The sequence below is a fragment of the Peromyscus californicus genome, unplaced genomic scaffold (assembly GCF_007827085.1).
Source record: "Peromyscus californicus insignis strain IS unplaced genomic scaffold, ASM782708v3 Scaffold_4__1_contigs__length_199733344, whole genome shotgun sequence".
Classification (NCBI taxonomy): domain Eukaryota; kingdom Metazoa; phylum Chordata; class Mammalia; order Rodentia; family Cricetidae; genus Peromyscus; species Peromyscus californicus.
The window spans coordinates 32035076-32055059 of NW_026294562.1; the positions used below are offsets into that span (position 1 = coordinate 32035076).

At 45.6% G+C, this 19984-nt stretch overlaps 1 protein-coding gene across 1 annotated transcript in view; it reads left to right on the forward strand.

Moving 5' to 3' along the window:
* Positions 1–209: 209 nt before the first annotated feature.
* Gldc (glycine decarboxylase) overlaps positions 210–19984 on the forward strand; it is a 91002-nt gene continuing 71227 nt past the window's right edge. The window contains exons 1-2 of the mRNA XM_052763352.1: positions 210–697; positions 1208–1286. Of these exons, the coding sequence (XP_052619312.1) occupies positions 431–697; positions 1208–1286 (346 nt within the window). The 5' untranslated portion in view covers positions 210–430. The remainder of the gene's footprint in view (positions 698–1207; positions 1287–19984) is intronic.

The following is a 19984-nucleotide window of genomic DNA, read 5'->3' on the forward strand; positions in this document are numbered from 1 at the left end:
AGAAGCCGAGACTGGGGACCTCGGACCCCCTGCTATCAGACAGGGGACTCCACCCAGCTGCTGAAGAGCGGACAGAAGCGGGAGGAGGTGGAGTAGAGGAGAGAGAAAGGGAGGGGCCTGCCTCGCCCCCGCCCCGCAATCCACTCTCATTGGCTAAAGGCTTCCTGGCCCCATCCTACCGCCCGCCTTCGGGCGACGCTTAAAGTGTGCGGAGCAGGTGCCTCCAGGGGAGGACGAACTTTGCCAGAGTTAGTGCCGTTCGCTGCACTCATTCATTGCCTGCAAGCCTCCATCCTCCCGTCCTGCCCGCAGTCGTCGGGAAGGGGACCCGAGGACTTCAGCAGCCACTTGCGGGGGGCACTGGGGCCAGAGGAGGGCCGGAGAGCGCTGCTGACCCTCGTGGGCTGGGGAGGTGACGGCGGCGGCGTCCATGCAGCTGTGTGCCAGGGCATGGGGGCTGCGCCTGGGCCGCGGAGTCGGGGGCGGCCACCGCCTGGCCCGGGGCGCGGGCTTGAGTTGGGCGCCGCAGGGCCGGGACAGCAGCGGCGGCGGCGGCGGCGGTGGCGGGGACCGCGGCGCGGCTGGGGCCTCGCGCCTCCTGGAGCGCCTCCTGCCCAGACACGATGACTTCGCTCGGAGACACATCGGCCCGGGAGACAAAGACCAGAGGGAGATGCTGCAGGCGCTGGGGCTGGCGGTAAGGCCCTCCACCCTCCACCCCGCGGAGCTCAGCCCGCGGGGCCTCCGGACTCCCACCTTGCCTTCCTATGGCGTCCCGGGCCCCAGCTCGGTGCGAGCTCGCTCTTAATCTTGGTGCCTCCTCCTCCCACCTTAACTTTTCGGCTGTTCCCGCTCTTCAAAAGTGCATTTTAAAAATGTCCCCAACTCCAGACGAACCCTAATTTTGCAGGAGGAAGACCCCCTGCTTAGAGCGCATTAATCCGGGCCAGCTTTCAGTTGCAGACTAAAATCGAACCCGGAGTGGCGGATTTACCACCCGGCTCCATCATTTTTTTTCTTTGCCTCCAAAAGATTTCTGTTGCCTGAAGTTTTACTTTAAAAGAAATCCTAATTAGACGATTTAGATGAGGTTCCTACCAGCCTCTGAAGATGAAAAACAGAGGTGGCTCTCTTAATTCAGGCATTATACCTCTGCCTGTCCTGCTCACCAGCTGGCTTTTTTTTTTTTTTTTTTTTTAAATTTTAGAGCATTGATGAACTCATCGAGAAGACGGTCCCCGCCAGCATCCGCTTGAAAAGACCACTGAAAATGGAAGACTCTGTTTGTAAGTGGCCGGAGGACTCCCTGGGGCTCCACTTGCTCTGGCTTATTTGCCTTCTAGAATCCCTGAGGGTCCAGTTTTGGGGTAGGATTGCTCCAGACTGAAAATATGCAGTACTTTACAGGCCCTAAAACGGTGGGATTTTTCTTCCCGGGAAGAATCTATGCAGCCCCTTTCCTGGTCTTCATCCCTGGGCTGCGGGGGAAGGTACCTACCTATAAGCTTCTCAAGGAAGGCCATGCAAAACTCATGTAGAGGACTCTCCATTCACCCCCACCGGAAGGGCTTTGAGGTCTTTTGAGCTGGGAGCGTTCTTATCTCTATAGATCAGGTGAGACTCAGAAAGGAAAAAAAGGAATCACCTGAGGCCTGAGGTCGTGCATTCAGAAGGAGGCTTAGACTTCTCAAAGTTCTTAGCACCAGAGTTTCAAACTGTTGTCTCACATTCCCTCACCCTGCCCCCCCCACCCCCCCACCTCCCGTCCCAGACACACACACACACACACACACACACACACACACACACACACACACCCCTACTGAAAGGCAGCAGTGCTTTGCAAAGTTCAAATGATTTTTCTAGAAAAGCACACAAATAAGGTTTATAGCTTGATTAAGAGATCTCGGGCTATTTATAGACCTTAATTATTTAAAGATTTGCCTGCATTTATCCATGTGCACCACGTGGGGTGTTGGAGTTCCAGACAGTTGTGGGGCCCGATGTAGGTGCTGGGGGCCAAACCTGGGTCCTCTGCAAGAGCAGCACATGCTTTTAACTGCTGAGCCATCTCTCCAGCCCATCTCAGTAGAAATGTTTTTAATGGTCTAAGTATTGTTTTGGGGGGTATTTTTTATATGGTATTGACTTCTACTAGTGAGGGAAGAATCTAGACGTCAAGAGTAGGGTCAGGCAAAAAAAAAAAAAGAGTAGGGTCAGAGTTGAAGAACTCTTTAAGATTAAAAAGCCCATTAAGCTCTCTCACCCTGTTACTCATATAGAGATATTTCTCTTTTACTAGGGCAATTTGTTTTGTTTGTTTGTTTGCTGTTGCTTGTTTGGTTTGGTTTCTGTATGAGGGAACTTTAGATCAAACCTGATTTTGTTTAAAAGATGATGTGAGCCTGTTTTGGCTGCCGCTGGGGAATGCTGCCCAGAACTGCTGTCCTTGTTGCTGTCAGGTTCTGATGGCGGGGAGCTTGCTCACAAAGAAAACCACCTGCCTGAGACCTAGAAATAGCCACAAGCTGCATCTATCTCAATTTCAGGAAACCAGAATTCTGAGACATCAAATGTGGCAAAAGCAGAGAGGTCGGCTTATTTTTTTTGGAACAAGGACTTTCTTGCAGCTCAGGCTAGCTTCAAACTTGTGGTTCCCTGGTCTTTACTCATATGTACACCACAGTGTGGAACATTTGTATATATTTGTTTATTTTTGAGCAAGCTGTTTTGTGGGCATGATTCTTTTCTGTCTTTCTTTTTTAAAGCTAGGGTCTCGGCCGGGCGGTGGTGGCGCACGCCTTTAATCCCAGCACTCGGGAGGCAGAGGCAGGCGGATCTCTGCGAGTTCGAGGCCAGCCTGGGCTACAGAGTGAGTTCCAGGAAAGGCGCAAAGCTACACAGAGAAACTCTGTCTCGAAAAACCTAAAAAAAAAAAAAAGATAGGGTCTCACTATGTTGCCCTGGCTGGCCCAGCTGTGTAGACCAGCTGGGATGAAAGGAGTGTACCACCACATCTGGCCCTAGTTGTGTATTTTTAAAGGAAGCCATTGGTGGATATTTGTGCAAATAAATGCCCTCTGAGGCTTTGAAAGTCTGAATGTCTAGATAGTACAATATGCTCCAAAGTTAAGACATTCTTTTCAGAGCTGGGAAATTAATCAGCATCGTCTCTTTTTCTTTCTTTTTTGAGATAGGGTCTCCCTCCCTATCTCTGGAGCTGGCCTAGAACTCTGTAAACCAGGCTTATCTCAAATGCGGAGATCCACCTGCCTCTGACTCCTGAGTGCTGGGAGTGCTGGGATTAAAGATCAACTGGTTTTGTTGTTGTTTAGTTCAGATGACTAATGTTTCCATCAAGAGTTGTCCCCTCCACCCCCAATCCCTTGGAACAGGTTCCCAAGACTTTGCAACTTGAGTGTAGACCTTAAACCTAGTGGCTTCTGCAAGATTTTAGGTTGGTTCCATTTGCTTAGTCTGAAGCAACCTGGAGAAAATATTGTACAGTCAAAATCCCACCTGCCCTTTTCTGCAAAGCTTGCATATTGGAATAAGGAGCAAGGGTGATGTGAGGGGTAGGGATGCCGAATTCACAAGACTTGGGGGTTTTACTGTTCTGTGCCATGGATAGAGAATGGTCTCTGAGGAAAGCCGGTCGGTTCTTGCTGTCTCCAGTGGGAGCATTTTGGAGTAGAGCAGCCTTACCCAAACCTAGCTTCCTATGAGTACTGATGCTCTTCTGTACTGGGGAGGAATTCTGCAGCAGGGTTTGTCGGCTGTGGTGGCTACAGGAGCAGGTTGCTGTCTTTAATAGCCTCTGTCTTTAATAGGGAGACACTTGGTTAATTCATTAGCATAACTAAATAATCTTAAACATTTATACAGTGCTCCCCATGGGCACTTTTGAAAGTGCTTTCTTTGTATTGTTTATTCAATCCTCATTACAACCTCACAAACCAAGTTGATCTTTCTCCCTTTCTCCTCTCTTTTGGAGACAAGAATCTCAACTGTGTTGCCCAGGCTGGTCACAAATTTTGGGCTCAAGTGGTTCTAGCTTCCCTTCCCAGGTACCTAGGAACGGAGCCCCTCAGTATCATGCAGTCACTATCCCCTTTAAAAGGGAAGAAGCCATGCTATACAGAGGCCCTTTAACTTGCCAAGATCACAGCTAGTGACCTTTCCAGGGGAGCAGGATGCAAACTCAGGCCATCTGCCTCCATGCCCGCCCCTCCTCCAGTCATCATGACATTGCTCTCTCCAGGCAAAGTGGAGAACTCTTGTCCTGACTCTTCGAAGGGCCACAAAGCCAGTCCTGCTACTGGAGTCACTCTTGCCCCAGTGGAAATGAGACACCATGCTGAGGGTGAGCGTATACGTGGGGGCGCTCTCAGGTCCACCACCAGGGTGAGGAGGTGTAGTTAGTATTGAGGGCCAGCGCTTGCCTAGACGAGAAATAACCCCTTGCTAACAAGCCTAGAGGATGATCCTGCAGGCAGAAGGACCAGCAAGTAATGGACAGAGCACCAAGGGTTCCATCAGTCTGGGAAGAGAGCCTTCCTCTCAGACACTTCAGAAAGTGCCTTGAAAAATACCTTCATCAGGCTCTCAGTAAGTCATTATTCAAAGAAGCAAGCAGTGCCACTCAGTTCAAAATCCTGTCAGCTTAGTTCCTCTCAGGTGAGTTTCCCTCCCCCATCCACAACCTTGCACCGAAATAATAATAAATAAATTAGTTTAAGAAATGTATTTTAGTGGGAACGTTGGTTTCTCTGAACGGTACAAGCTGTCTTTTAATTATTTTGTATTTTCTGTAGTACTATCTTATTAATGTTCTAATTAATTAAAAAAGTGCATCAGAAACCAAACTGATGACTTTAGTCATGCTCTGTTTTGCTGTGTAATCTTTCCAGTCGTCCTCTCCAAGGAGCCAGATTAAACTAGCCTGAACTAACCGGACTAATGGCCCAGAGATTAAAGTTTACACAAAATCTCACCCTGCTTTTCCTGGGCATGCTGTGGGAGAGAGGAGAAGCGAACCCTCTAATGCTCAACTTATTCAACTGGAGCTGAGCTGCCAGAATGAGAGTCCTGATGGGCTCGTGGGAACTCAGTGTTCTAAGGTGTGTCGTCAGAATGAATTTTTAAACAAATGTTTAATGGAGGGCAGTGGTCAAGGGAGGGGCATTGTGCAATGTGGATGAAAGTGATGACTATCACCCGGAGGGCTATGTCGTCCCTGAGCTGCTCTGAGCTCTTAGAATGGAGCAGCTATCCTTCCCAAATCAGACCTGCCTGCAGCAGGGTCCTCATTCTATCCCAAGGCTCTCAGCTATTTCTGCCTCCTCCCATTCCCAACTGAGATAAATATACCTCATTTATAACCAGGATCATTTCAGTGCTGGTTTTTTGTTTTTAATCTAATACCTGGGGACATAAAGACCAAATGACAAAGTCAAGGTTATTTATTCTGAACTTGTAGCAAGAATTAGACTTGAGTTTTGGGAAATTAAAAAAATATATATATTTAGAGTGTGGAGCTGAGGGAGCTCCAGTAGGAGGCTGAGGATGTTCCAGTCGGAGGCTGTTGGCTTCCAGGACACTATAGAAGGGCTCATGAGAGGCATAGATTCAAGGCACAGCTTCGGCAGAGATGAGTTTAGCCTGTATGTACGTCTTCCTTTGATTGTTCCTGAGCTGCAAGTGGTCAGTTCAATGCTAGGAATTGAACCCAGAGCCTCTGGACTGCTAGGCAGCCCAGAAATCCCAGTCTTTATACTATTTATTTTTAACATTAAAGTATTTGAAGTTTTCTTAGGTTCTGATATGTAAAAGCATGTTAGCCACATTGTTGAAAGAAATACCTAAATATAATTTTTTCTTTTTAAAAAAAGTTTAGGTGTGGGAGTAGGGTGTGCACATGAGTTTAGGTGCCCTTGGAGTATGAAGAGGGGTGTTGGATTCCCTGGAACCGGAGTTAGGAATGGTTATGAGATGCTTGACTGGGTACTGAGAGATGTCTCAGCCATCTCTCCAGCCTCCAGCCTCTTCTTAAAGGATCCCAGAACCCCTCCAGCATCAACGAAGATGTATCTAATTTTTATTTTATTATTATTTTGTGGGTTGGTGAGCTGGTTCAGTGTGTAAGGGCACTTGCAGCCAAGTCTGAGCAATCCCCTACAGGACCTGCAGGCTGAAGGAGAGAATGAGCTGCACAGATTGTTCTCTGATATGACATTCTCATGCTCTCTGAGCACACACTAAGTGCAAACTAGTCTTTCAATGATTATATTTTGCATAAGTAACGTTCCTTAGCATTGTTTTTTAAAGTGGATTGTTTGAGACAAAGTATAGGTGATCTATCGTTAGTTAGAAATTATTGCCAAATTCAATGGTTTCTCTAAAAGAATAACAAGCTGCAGTCCCTGTGAGCTGCCGTGAGGTTCTATTGGGCCTGCTCACCTTAACTTTTTCTCTTGCTTAGTTTTCACTCGATGAAGGGAGTGTAGAGAGACTAGAAAGATGGCTCAGTGGTTATGGGCACTTGCTGTTTTGGGAGAGAAACAGGGTTTGGGTCCCAGCACCCACATGGCAGCTTGCAACCACTAGAACTCTGAATCCCAGGGACTTAGCTGATGTCCCCTTCTGGCCTCTGGGCACCAGGCATGCAGATGGTACATGGGCATATGTGCAGGCAAAACCACTAACACAAATACATTTTTAAAAAGGATTTTAAAGATATTTGCAGATAGAGTTTTTGACACAGATTTTCCTGGGTATCTCCTGCCCTCACCTCCCACCACTTGGTCAGTTTGTCATAATTAATGGACCCCTTTCTCCTTTCTTCCTCCTCTTCATTCTGTGTATCCCATGATGGCCTCATTCTTGTGATTGTCATTCCCTAGCCTCTTGTATGCTAGAATTGATGTGCACCACCATGGATGGATCTATATTAATGTTTACCCGTGGAGCACAGTTAACATGGGGCTTAGCAGAATTTCTTATGGAGCAGTGGATAATGAATGATATTGTATGTTCTGGGAGTTTGGAACTGTACAGTGACCTGTATTGATCACAGTATTAGACAGAATAGTTCCACTGCCTTAAAATCTTCTATAGACACAATCCTAAAACTGCTTCATTTATCCCACTTTGTACATATTTCCTACATAATATTAACTTAGGGTGAATTTTATAAAGCATCAAAAATATTCAGTGCTATCAAAATCACTTATTATGATTTTATAACATTGTAGATACAGTGTTATCCTTGAAGATCACTAAGGTATGATGGACCCTTTGTCCATACATGAAATTCCCTGGACTATGCAGGTTTTTGGGTTTTGAATTGGTGTTTCCTATGACCTTTGTCATCAGTAAATGGTTGACTGCAATTACCAGATTTATTTCCATAGTTTCCTCCCTCAACTTTCTTTCCTCATTTATTGAAAGGCTTCTATGGAAGGTACTACTCAGGCACCAGATATACTAGAGTCAAGTGATAGTAAAGATGAGGTCCCTAGCAGGGTGAGAAATACTGAATATTCTGCAAATAGGATGGATCCCGAGATTATGGTGTGGGCAGAGGTGAAAGTGTAAAAACACGTGGCCATTGGAGGAATGGTGGATAAACTGTAAGTAGGCTAGTGGCTGGGAAGTGTGGAAAACAAGAAATGAGATGCCGCTCTGGAGGATTCAGAGCATATGTTAAATAGTTCAGTTTACTTGGAAACAGACACCGAGATGATGTAAATACACACAGATGGAAGCGGGGGATGACAGGAGCCTGCAGGCTGCTGAGGGTCTGACCCTGGTAGAGTGGAACAGAAGTGATAGGAAGACTGAACAAAGAGACTCTTGGATGGCTGTGCAAATCTGGAAAAGGAAGGAGTTGAAAGGCAGAGACTCTTGGATGGCTGTGCAAATCTGGAAAAGGAAGGAGTTGAAAGGCATATAGCGCTCAAGAGAAAGATGGGAGGTACCATCCTAGACTTAAGAGTCTGCAGTGACTTTGTGGGAATGAGTGACTTCCCCGGTGGAATGCAGAGAAGAAAGAGGCAGAATGTGTGGAAGTAGAGCGTGGAGAGGGGGAACAGAACAGTTAAGTAGTGTCAGCAGCGTCAGGAAGACAATTTTCCACAAGTCTTGTGGTCCCTGTGTTGAATGCTGGACCTTCTTAGGTCCAAGAAGGAAGAATGCCACAGAATCAAGAGCGCCCCCTAGGGTAGTAGGAGTTTGGAAGCTGCCTGTCCCGGGGTTCTCTTTGCATGGTAAGCAGGAAGAATAAGACTAAATTAGGCAAAAGTGGAGTTTCCAAAGAGTCAGCATGTCTGTCTAGGAGGTAAAAATGGAGGTCACCCCTCACAGAGAGCCTGCTGAGGTCAAATGGCGTTGGTTCTGCCAGGCATCATTTAGTGATCCTGGAACAAGAACCAAGAAATGTGGTCATTGAGTTCAAATGAGGCTGAGCACCAGCATCATCGAGTGCCAAATACTTCAAGGTCTACCAGTCAGCTCAGGTCACTGTGTTCGGAGAGAGATGGAAAGGCTCATCCACCTTGCACCTAGAGGTTCAATGGCCAACTTCATGAAACAGGGGTCGAGGGCGTGAGCGGCACACTAATTCTGAATTAGAGGCTCCAGAGCAAGCGCTAGATCGCGAGGTTGTGCACTGCTCTCAGTATCGGTGTTGTGACTTCCGTGGGTCTTTGGTAAACCACCTGCCTGGTAGCTTTATGTATGTTGTATGGTGGGTGAAGACTTAGATCTCCCTTTTTAAGATTTATTTATAAGTTATGGCCAGACATAGTGACTCATGGCTTTAATCCCAGCACTTGGGAGGCAGAGGCAGGTAAATCTCAGTAAGTTCAAGGCCAGCCTGATCTACACAGTGGGTTCTTGTCTCAAACAAACCACCAACAAAAAAAAAATATTGTTATTTTTTATTTATGTGTATGTGCACTTGTGTGTGCACTTAGAGGCCAGAAGAAGGCATTAGAGTCCCTGGAACTGGAGCCATAGATGGTTGTAAGCTGCCCAGTGTGGGTGCTGGAAATTAATCTCTCATCCTCTGCGAGAGCAGCAAGTCCTCATAACTGCTGAGCCATCTCTAGCCCCTCAGATTTCATTTTCACTGCATGGGCCTGTTTTGCTTATAATTCCAGGAAATGTTTATAGTACATTCCACTATATACATATAGTATATTCTAGGAAATGTTTATAGTAAGGATTCTCCATGCTGATTAAACTATGAAAAAATGAAATCTCTGACAATCTAAAGTTATAGGCACTGATAGAACTTTGCCAATAGTGTCAAGTTTCCATTTATGAATATTTCTCCAAAGCTTTAGCTTATAGAAATATAAGCTAAAATACTGTAGTAGCCTACTATGGATTCTGTAATAGGTCAGTTATTAGGTGTGCTGAACTACCTGCATGGGAGGGCTTAGGTGATTTTCACTGCAGCATGCTGTTCTCAATCAGGCCATGCTCCTGTCTGCGAAGAGATTACAGTTCGTTCCTTGGTGAGATTATAAATTAAACCACAGACCTCTCTCCATAGACTGTTCCTTTGATCTGTAAAAAGTTGTCATTTGCCTTTCCCTCGGGCAGGATTAGTTGTTTGAGTTAAGCTCTTAGAACGTACACTTCCCTTGTGCTCTCGCTCTGCAGGGCATAACGATGTGCCCAGGGGGTAGAGAAGAGGGAAAACAAACACTCCACGGATTCCCATTTCAATCTCACCATCTGGCCTGAATAGGAATACATAGGTCATCTGGTGTTCTAGATAAATATTATGAATTGCAATGTTTCTCTATGTTTGCTTTTCTTAAAAAAAAAAAAAAAAAAAAAAAAAGCTAAATAGAGAGGCCATGATGGTGAACTCTGTCCTTTGCAGATGTAAAGGAAAGAGCCATCAGACACAGACACCCTGGTGGTGGCGCAGTGAGGAGTTATGGAAGACTAAGTCAGGGGCTTTGCTGATTGGAAGAGTCTGACCAGATCAGGATAGTGGAAGTTGGAGGGGAGGTCAGACCAATGTGGTACTCCCGTTGCTTGGCCTCATAGTGACTGATTTTTCATGTTAATTATCAGTTTGACATTGTCTGGAATCACCTAAGAAAAGAATATCTAAGGGGAAAGGATAGGTTGGCCCACGGGTGTGTCTAGGGGCAGAGATCATCTTGATTACATTAATGGGAAGCAGGAAGACCCATCCTCGATTGGTGGCACCATTCCTCGGCAGAGGATCCTGTATTGTTTAAGAGTGGGAATGGCCGGGCGGTGGTGGCGCACGCCTTTAATCCCAGCACTCGGGAGGCAGAGCCAGGCGGATCTCTGTGAGTTCGAGGCCAGCCTGGTCTCCAAAGCGAGTTCCAGGGGCGCAAAGCTACATAGAGAAACCCTGTCTCGAAAAACCAAAAAAAAAAAAAAAAAAAAAAAAGAGTGGGAATGATGGAGCACTGGCATGCAGGTTTTCATTTAATGGTTCTCTGTTCTTGACTGTTGACTTAAGAGTGAATGTCCCAAGTGCCTGCTGCCTTGACTTCCCCACGGTGACTGCCACTGGAACTGTGGGCCAGATTTACGCTTTCTTTTTAAAGCTGTGTTTATAAAGTGCAGGTATTTTTATCCATGTACCAAGAAGTGGAACTAAGACATCAATCCTCTGCCTGTATCTTAGGGCCTGCCCTTTGAGTTCCCATTCTACAGTGGCCAGAGAAACTAGTGTGGTTTGGCTTCCTGCGATGAAAAAAATTCTGTAATTGAACAGACCTTGGGCATGAAATCCTCCACTGCCCAGGGAGGAAACTTGACATCAACAGGTTCATGGACTGGTTGTGTGGGCTTAAGCCATGTGGTTACAGGCAGGATAAAAAGGATGTTATAAATGACTAGGTGATATGAGAAAAAGGCTACGTTTTTAGGCAGAATTTGAATATTAATTCTAACTTTTACTCAGAAAATCCTAATACACACTATTGATCATGAAATGATCATGAAATATTTATCATGTTGATACCGGCCCTCCCCACCCAACCCCCACCCTCCGTGGTTTCCACACAGCTTTGGAGCCGAGGGATATGCATGCTGGCAAGAAAAATCTGCCAAGGCAATCTCCACCCTCACAGTCTGTCCCCAGCTTTTCCCTTCAGCCTCTGGCAAAGAAAGACCTTTCTCAAACTGGTGAATTGTCTGGGCAAACTCAAATATGAGTGTGTTGGTTTTCAGCACTGACGATTCCCTCCGAGCCTTTCTTAGCAGCGTCTTGCCAAGTGGAGGCGGGTGTGACAATGGGGGGGGGGGGGCGGACGGATGGACGGACACGACAACTGTGACACTGCTTGCTGCCTGCTCTGTGCGGAGGCTGCTGACCCCTCACTCATAGAGCTCTGCACTGCTCTGCTTTCCAAAGACTACTGCATTCCAGGCATGATGCCATCACTTAATCTTTGTCAGAAGCACAAGATTTTCAAGGGAAAGTGAGACCCCACTCTCCCTCCAACCTCAACTTTCTGTGCATCATCTCAGAGATGCCCCCCACCCCAGTTCAAGCACGTGCATGGTTATTTTCTGTTGTTATTACGTTGATCTATTTACTTCCTTTGTGTGTATATGAGATTATGTGTGGAGGTTTGAGGACAGTTTGCAGGGGTGGATGGGACTTGGGTCTCTCCTTCTTCCATGTGGGTGGGTCCCACGGTTTGAACTCAACAAGCAGACTATCAGACTTGGCGGCAAGCACCTTTACTGGCTGAGATCTATTGTTGTGTTTCCACGAGCCTAGTTAGTTCAGGTTGGCCTTGAACTCAGGGCAATCTTCTTGGCTCAGCTTCTTAAGCGCTGGGATTATAGGCATGTATTACCACACTCGTGTATTTATTCTTTAAAAATAGGAATGATAAAAATTTAGACTTAGCTCAGGGTAGAATGCTTGCTTAGCATAAACAAGGACATTAAGTTTAATCCCTCATACCACACACACACACACACACACACACACACACACAAAGAGAGAGAGAAAGAAAGCATGATCATGATCTGAGTAGTATATATGAACACTGTATAGGACCACAGGAATGCCATCTTCAGATTATGGGGGCAAAGCAAAGCATGAATGTATCTGCCTATATAATTAAGATAAAAAAAAATAGGGTTTTGTCACGAGTTCCATGGAGAGCATATGTTCAAGTAGGCATGTGTTTAGGCAACAATACACATGTTGACTCATAGCCTGCCTGTCCATTTCAAGGCGTTTCTTGTACAGATTCATTTATCTGAAAAATCTCAACAGCCATAGCAATGGGTCAAGTGTATAAGACTTAACATTTAGCCGGGCAGTGGTGGCCCACGCCTTTAATCCCAGCACTCAGGAGGTAGAGCCAGGCGGATCTCTGTGAGTTCGAGGCCAGCCTGGGCTACAGAGTGAGTTCAAGGACAGGCGCAAAGCTACACAGAGGAACCCTGTCTCGAAAAACCAAAAAAAAAAAAAAAAAAAAAAAAGACCTACCATTTATTTGAACCAGGTGCGGTGACACATATCTTTAATTTCAGCACTAGAAGACATAAGCAGGCATATCTCAGAATTGAGGCCAGCCTGGTCTATTTAGCAAGAGTCCCAGGTCAGCCAGAGCTCTGTATGTAGTGAGACCCTCTCTCAAAATGAAAAGAAAATTCATTTGGCACAAAGTTCTGGGTATTTCAGGCACACACAGCAAGGAAGCTGCCATTAGGAAGTCTTTCTCTGGGGAATTATGTAAGGAGGAGGAAGGTGTACTCAGTGAATTCCAAGAAAACGCTGCAGGCCCCACCTGGAGGCTCCTAGGAAGCAGAGCGAGCCCAGAGGGCACTGAACTCTGCCCTCTGGCCATCAGGACCAGGGCATTACGCAATGCTCTGAGGCAGAGGTATAAACAGGTCAGAAGTAGGGGTTTGTTCCACAAGTAGAAAACTTGCTGCTTAGATGTGAGAAGGATTGTTTGAGCTCTTGCACGGTTGGAAGTACACAGTTGGGAGCTCACACTGTCCAGCAGCCCTGCAGGGCTGAAGGCAAAAGAAAGTGACAGCTTTGCCTCCAAGTGGTTCTTTTTGTGTGTGTGTGAGTCAGAATCTCACTGTGCAGCTCAGTCTGGCCTCTTGCTCACTGTGTATCCCAAGTTGGCCTTGAACTCATGGCAATCCTCCTGTCTCAGTCTCCCAAGTGCTAGGATTAAGGGCATGAAGCACAGCGCCTGGCCTCCTCCTGGCTTTTAATAGATGTCTCCTTCCTCATTCTAGCTCGTTTCTCTCCTAGTTAGTGTAACTGTAGCTCACACTCAAGAGTCGTCAATTCCTGGGCCTAGGAACGTGATCTTTGCGCTAAGTTAGGAGGAAAAGTGTGAGAAATGTGCACCTTCTTGAGTGGGCTCTGGTGTGAGAGCAAGGGATCTGGGTTTTTCCCTCTTTCTTTTGTCCACACAGCATCCTGGGGATGAGCTGCTCAGGGATTGGATGGCACAATCTCCTGGGGGGGGGGGGGTTCTCTTACTAGGCTGGAGGCAAACGCTGCCACTTTGGGATTAGAGATCTATTTTCTGGAGAAAGGGAGGCGCTTTTCAAGGCAGATGAGAAGTGACAGTGATGGGCACTGTGTTCTTCCAATGGAAATTGTATTTAGATTTGATTATGGTCCAAATCTTAGACTTTGAGACATGGTTCTGCTCAGTTCCATCTCAACTGGTCTGGACTCAGCATATACATCTCTATGATATATACATACATATACAACATGAAGTTGATAGGTTTGGCTTTTCCTGTAGGTAGGTGGGAGGATGCAGAAGGAAGAGAGATGAAAACTAGACTCTGTCAACTGGAGTTTAGTGTTCCCCATCATTTACTTCCTGTTGAAAGCAAAGGGAGGTAATAGAATGACTTATGTTCTATACATCAAGATAATACATTTGTGCCATGTCTATACTCAGCATATACATCTCCTTTTCTCTCATTTTCTTTCCTTCTATTACTATGTGGACATGTCACAATGACTCAAGGGACATTTTTCTGAATGGCTATGAGAAATAACAGCCAGTGAGCAAACACGTGAAACTCTTCACACACTAAGCTCTGTGTTCAGAGAATGGTTTTTCTTATGTGTGGGTGAGGATGCCTGAGGTCTTAGATTTTTATTATAGCGATGTCCTGGCTTCTAGTTGGAAAGTTTCAGTTATGGTAAGCAATGGATGAGTGAATGGGAACAGCTCCTCACAACACTCACACTTTAGGAAGCGTAACCAAGAACTTGTTCTATTTTAGTTTCCAGTTGCTGTGATAAATCCTCTGACCAAATAACTCAAAGGAAGAAGGCATTTATTTGGCTCAAAACTCTAGTTTACAGTCCATCATTGCGCACAAGCCAAGGTAGCAGGAACATGAAGAAGCCCAGCCACATTATTACATCAGCAGTCAAGAGCAGAGAGTGGTGTATAGTGAATGCCTCATTAATGCTCCCTTCCCAGAGGATTCAAGATTGGGTCAAGTACCAATACCCTGTCCTGGGGATAGAACCCAGGGCCTGTACATTGCTGTACTACTGAGCTACAACCCCAGCCCTTTGCTTTTTAAAGACAGGGTCTTGCCCTATAGCCTAGTTGGCCTCAGAGTTAAGAACCTCCTGCCTCTGCCTTTTGAGAGCTAGCAATCACAAGCTACACCATGGCTGGCTTACCATACTAACCATGGCACAAATGTCTATTATCTTGATGTACAGAGCATAACTCATTGTATTACCTCCCTTTGCTTTCAACAGAAAGGAAATGAGAGCATAAAGATCAGGCTACAATAAGTTTGTATAGGGAAGAATTCATATTGACCCTAGCGAGGTAGGAGCAGAATGAACTTGGTAGGTTTGGCTTTTCCTGTAGGTAGGTGGGAGGATACAGAAGGAAGAGAGATGAGAACTAGACTCTGTCAACTGGAGTTTAGTGTTCCCCATCATATCTTGAAGTAGTAAAGATTTGATTTTCTTGTACAAGGAACATTCAGGCTCCTTCACTATTCTAGTTAAGAGTCCAGGATTTCCAGAAATGTCAGCATTTCCCATGGTAGTATTCATGCCTTCCCACTTGAATGTTCCACTTGAGATTTTTTTTTTTCTAAATGTGTGTGTGTGTTTGTTTTGTGTTGATCTCTCTATGTAGCCTTTGCTGGCCTGGAACTTGCTTTGTAAACCAGGCTGCCCTTGAATTTACAGAGATCTGCCTGCCTCTGCCTCCTGAATGCTGAGATTAAAGACATGCACCACCATACCCAGCTCAAAAAGCATTTTTATGCTTCTGAGTATAATTACTTTGTTCCTCGTTTATGCTGAATTGCCTTTTAAAAATCACACTTTATGAGCTTTTTCACATTTAGGTTTCTGCTCCATTTTAAGTGTCAAGTACCATCTTAGTTCCTATGTCAAGTGAAAAGATGGTCCTACCACCTTATCTCCTGTAAGACTGTCATTGGATTTAGTCTCTTAACTGGTCTTGAGAGTTGGGTCTTGTTGGACTACTTTTAGGGAGTGCAGGTAATACCTTCTTCCAGGGTTCCTAGGATACTCTCCTTGGGGAAACTGGCCCACCTTTCTTACTGCTCCTCTGGAGGGTCCTCTACTGCAGATCTGTAATAGAAACTGTCTTTGATATCATTGAGAATGAGCACACACAGCTGTAGCTAGAGTTTTCCTGCTTGCCCACAGTCAGGACAAATCTCTCTCACCTGCCAGTCCCACAGCCGCTGAGACCCGACCAAGTAAACACAGAGACTTATATTGGTTACAAACTGTATGGCCATGGCAGGCTTCTTGCTAACTGTTCTTACAGCTTAAATTAATCCATTTCCATTAATCTATACCTTGCCACATGGCTCGTGGCTTTCCGCCATCTTCACATGCTGTTTGTCATCGTGGCGGCTGGCAGTGTCTCTCTGACTCAGCCTTCCACTTCCCAGCTTTATTCTCCTCCTTGTCCCGCCTACACTTCCTGCCTAGCCAATGGCCAATCAGTGTTTTATTTATTGACTAATTAGCAACACACTTGACAAACAGACCATCCCACAGCACACAGCAGATCATCATAGGACTAGAAAATGAAACCTTATGAAAATTAAAATGTAAAATGAAAGAATAAAGAGAAAATTACTGCTGGTCTGATGGCAAAAATCCAAACAGCACAGCTGGAGCTTCTTCTACCAGGAAGAGCAGTAGCTTTCTGCTAAAGAAAACAGTCCAGTGGTGACCAGGCTGTGTCTACTCTTCCAGGAGAAGAGGTTGATGGGTTGACTGTTCGGCAGTCTTCTTGGATTCTCGCACTGAGCTCCAGGGCTCCTGTCACTTTCCTGACCTGCTTCTGAGACTTTGAGTTTTAAAAGCACATTTTTGGGGGGACAGCAAGATGGCCTAGTGAGTAAGGGTGCTTGCCCTGTAAGCCTGGAGACCTGGATTTGCTCCCAAGAAGCCATGTGAAGACAGAAAGGGGGGACTCGAGTCCTTGAAGATGTCCTCTAACCTCCACACATGAGTTGTGGCACACACACACACACACACACACACACACACACACACACACACACACGAGAGAGAGAGAGAGAGAGAGAGAGAGAGAGAGAGAGAGAGAGAGCGCACATTTTTCAGATAATTTAACTTAATGAAAAAGGTGGGTCCATGATCGTGGATCTTGGCACAGTAACCATTTCCCTAGCTGTGAGGCTCACCACATTTCCACACCCCTTTTCTGCTCCACTTCTTTCAAGACTCTCCAGAGAAAACTAAAACGTGGGGTTTCCCCAGTTCTTTGATTGTGTTAAAACCTAATTCATCGGGGGAAAAAACCAAGAAGGATCACTTGGCCAGCATCTTGTTTGTGTTGAAGGTATATGCGTGCTGAGGCACACGAGTGATGGTCAAAGGACACCTTTCCACCAATCAGTTCCCTCCTTCTACTGTGGAGTCTGGGGATCCAACTCAGGTATTCGGGCTTGTGTGGCGAGCATGTCTACCTGCTGAGCTACCTTGTCCATCTCACCATAGTTATTTCCAACCAAGTCAGTTAACGTTCTATTATTCTTGCCAGGCATGGAGTCAGTTAGAATTGAATTGCTTATCCCAGTTCAGCTGTTTGTAGAACAGACTTCAAGATTCTCCTGCCTCCCCAGCATTATACTGTGAGGAAGAATGAGCAATGCCCAGGGCAGATCTTCTTGTTTATTTGTCTTGAGACAGGGTCTCCTCTGTAGCCTTGGTTATACTGAAACTTGTATGTAGACCAGGCTGGCCTCAAACTCAGAGGTCTTCCTGCCCTTACCTCCAGAGTGTTGAGACTCAGGGCAGATCTTTGGGCTGAATAATTGACTGTGGCATTTGTCCAGGTCACCTTGAGGTGATGTAGGAAGTACTGCACATCTGCATTGACTGGATTTTTCTTGGTTTTCTTTTCTGTTGATACAGTGTCTCCCTATGTCGCCTAGGTCGGCTTCAAAATCTGATGCTCTTGTCTTAGCCTCCCCAAGTGTGTGCTGCCTGGCTTTTGATTTTCAGTACATTCAGAAACGTAGTACCAACCATAGATAGTGCCAGTGGATAAACATCCTTTAAACCATCTGGGTTGATTACTTTGGGTGGTAGAGTCTTCATAATGTATGAACATTTTTTTGTCTGGTGAAGACCTGGAGACCACCCTGGCCTGTGGGTGTGGTTTATGTGTCCAGAAGGGCCCAACTATGCCACAGCGTCTCTAGAAAACATCTGATCAGATGCCTACATTGTTCTGCTAAGGTTGCTGAAGTGTCACACTGCAATCTGGATGGCTCAAGCAAAAGGAATTTGTTCTCTCTTCAGCTGAGTTCAAGTTCAAGGTGTTGGCAGGTTGGTTCCATGTCGGAGCTCTGAGGAAGAATCTCTTCCATTTCTCTCTCTAGCTTCTAGTCATTGCTGGAATTCCTTGACTTATAGATTCTGTCTTACCATAGTCTCTACGTAAGATGGCATTATCTTTGAGTGACGGTCAAATGTGCTCAAACTGCCATGTTCTTATAAGAAGACCAGTTATTGGATGAAAGATGATGGTGATCCAGTATGACCTTGTTTTAATTTGATTATATCTATGAACTCTCAATTTCCAAGCAAGGTTACATTCAAAGATACCAAGGATTATGATTTCAATGTGTTGTTGTTGGTGGTGGTGGTGGTTTTTCAAGACAGGGTTTCTCTGTGTAGTTTTGGTGCCTGTCCTGGATCTCGATCTGTAGACCAGGCAGGCTGGTCTTGAACTCAGAGATCCGCCTGGCTCTGCTTCCCGAGTGCTGGGATTCAAGGCATGCGCCACCACCGCTGGGCTCAGTGTATTTTTTAGGAGACACAATTCAATTGACAAGACTCCTCTCATCCATCTCCCTCCTGGACTGTGGTGCCAACTTCTAACCATGTTCTCCCATGACCAGAATCTTCTCTCTGTGGACTCTCCATACCTTATGTAGAATAATCTTCCCATATTACAGGGTCACATTCTCCCAATAAAAAAAATACTCTATAACATCTAAACTCCTGATTTGACCAGCAAATCCTTTCAGACTGTTCTCATTTGAGAGCCAGCCCTTTGTCCAGATGGTATAATGTGGAGCAGGGACCTGTCCATCTTGCACAGGATCTTAATTGAAGCTGGGCTGGCCTGCCAGCCACTGCTAATTAATCTCCTCTCCTACTGGGCTTTTGAATCAATCACTCTGTCCCTAGGAAGATTGTTTGGGAAGTGATTGGATTTCCTGCATTCAAGAATTTTCTAACTAGGTCCCTTCAGGGGAACACTAGTTGAGAGTTCATGTGAGTTTTTCATTATGATTGTTCTTTTATGTTTTAGGGTACTAGGTTTGGTTTTGTTTTTATTTGCTCGTCAAATGGCAAAGAAAGGGAAGATATTCAGTTCAATAGAACAATTACAAACAAAATTTAAGCCATGTATTATATAAGGCTGTATGACCTTGCCTGCTTCCAGAGACTATAAGGTAACTAAAAAAAAAAAAAAGAAAAGAAAAAAAGGAAGGAAGGAAGAAAGAAGGAACAAGAGAGGTGACTCAGTAGTTAGGAGCTCTTACTGTAGTTGCCACAGTAAGAGACTAAAGTTGGATCCTGACACCCACAATGGGCAGCTCACAACTGCTTGCAGCTGCAGATCAAACAGCTGCTTCTGGCTTCTGAGGGTACCTTTACACACACACACACACACACACACACACACACACACACACACACATACACATACACACACACTAACACACACACATATACATACACACACACTCACATACACACACACTAACACACACACACATACACACACATACACACATACACACACACATACACATAAAACGCACACACAAATAAAATATAATAGTAAAATTTATAACAGAAGAAATACAATATTACTGTGAGAAGACACTTTTTATTTAGAGGAAATAGAGCAGAAATTAAAAAGAGACCGAAGAAACATGGAATTAGGCAACTGTTAAGAGCTGACTAGAGATGCTGTGTGTGATGGTACATACACCTTCAACCCCAGCACCTCGGAGGTAGGTGGATGGCCTACGTAGTTCCAAGCCAGTGAAGACTACATAGTGAGGTGTTGTCTCAGAGGGACAGAGAACGGCATGAAGGGGGAGGAAGAGAGAGAAAGAGAGAACTAAAAGAAAAAGAGTTAAAAGGAATCCTGAGGACCTGGGAATGGCTCAGTAGGTAAAGTGCTTGCCACAGAGGTGTGAGGACCTGTGATTGGTCCCTGGCGCCCACATAAAAGCTGAGCATGACAGCGCATGCCTGTAGTTCCAGTACCCTGGAGCCTGAGACAGGCAGATCCCTGGGGCTTGCTGGCCAGGAAGTCTAGCTGAATCTGTGAGCTCTGGTTCAGTAAGAGACCCTGTCTCCAAAGTAAGCTGCAGGATGATCAAGGAAAACATCAGCCTCTGGCTTCCATTC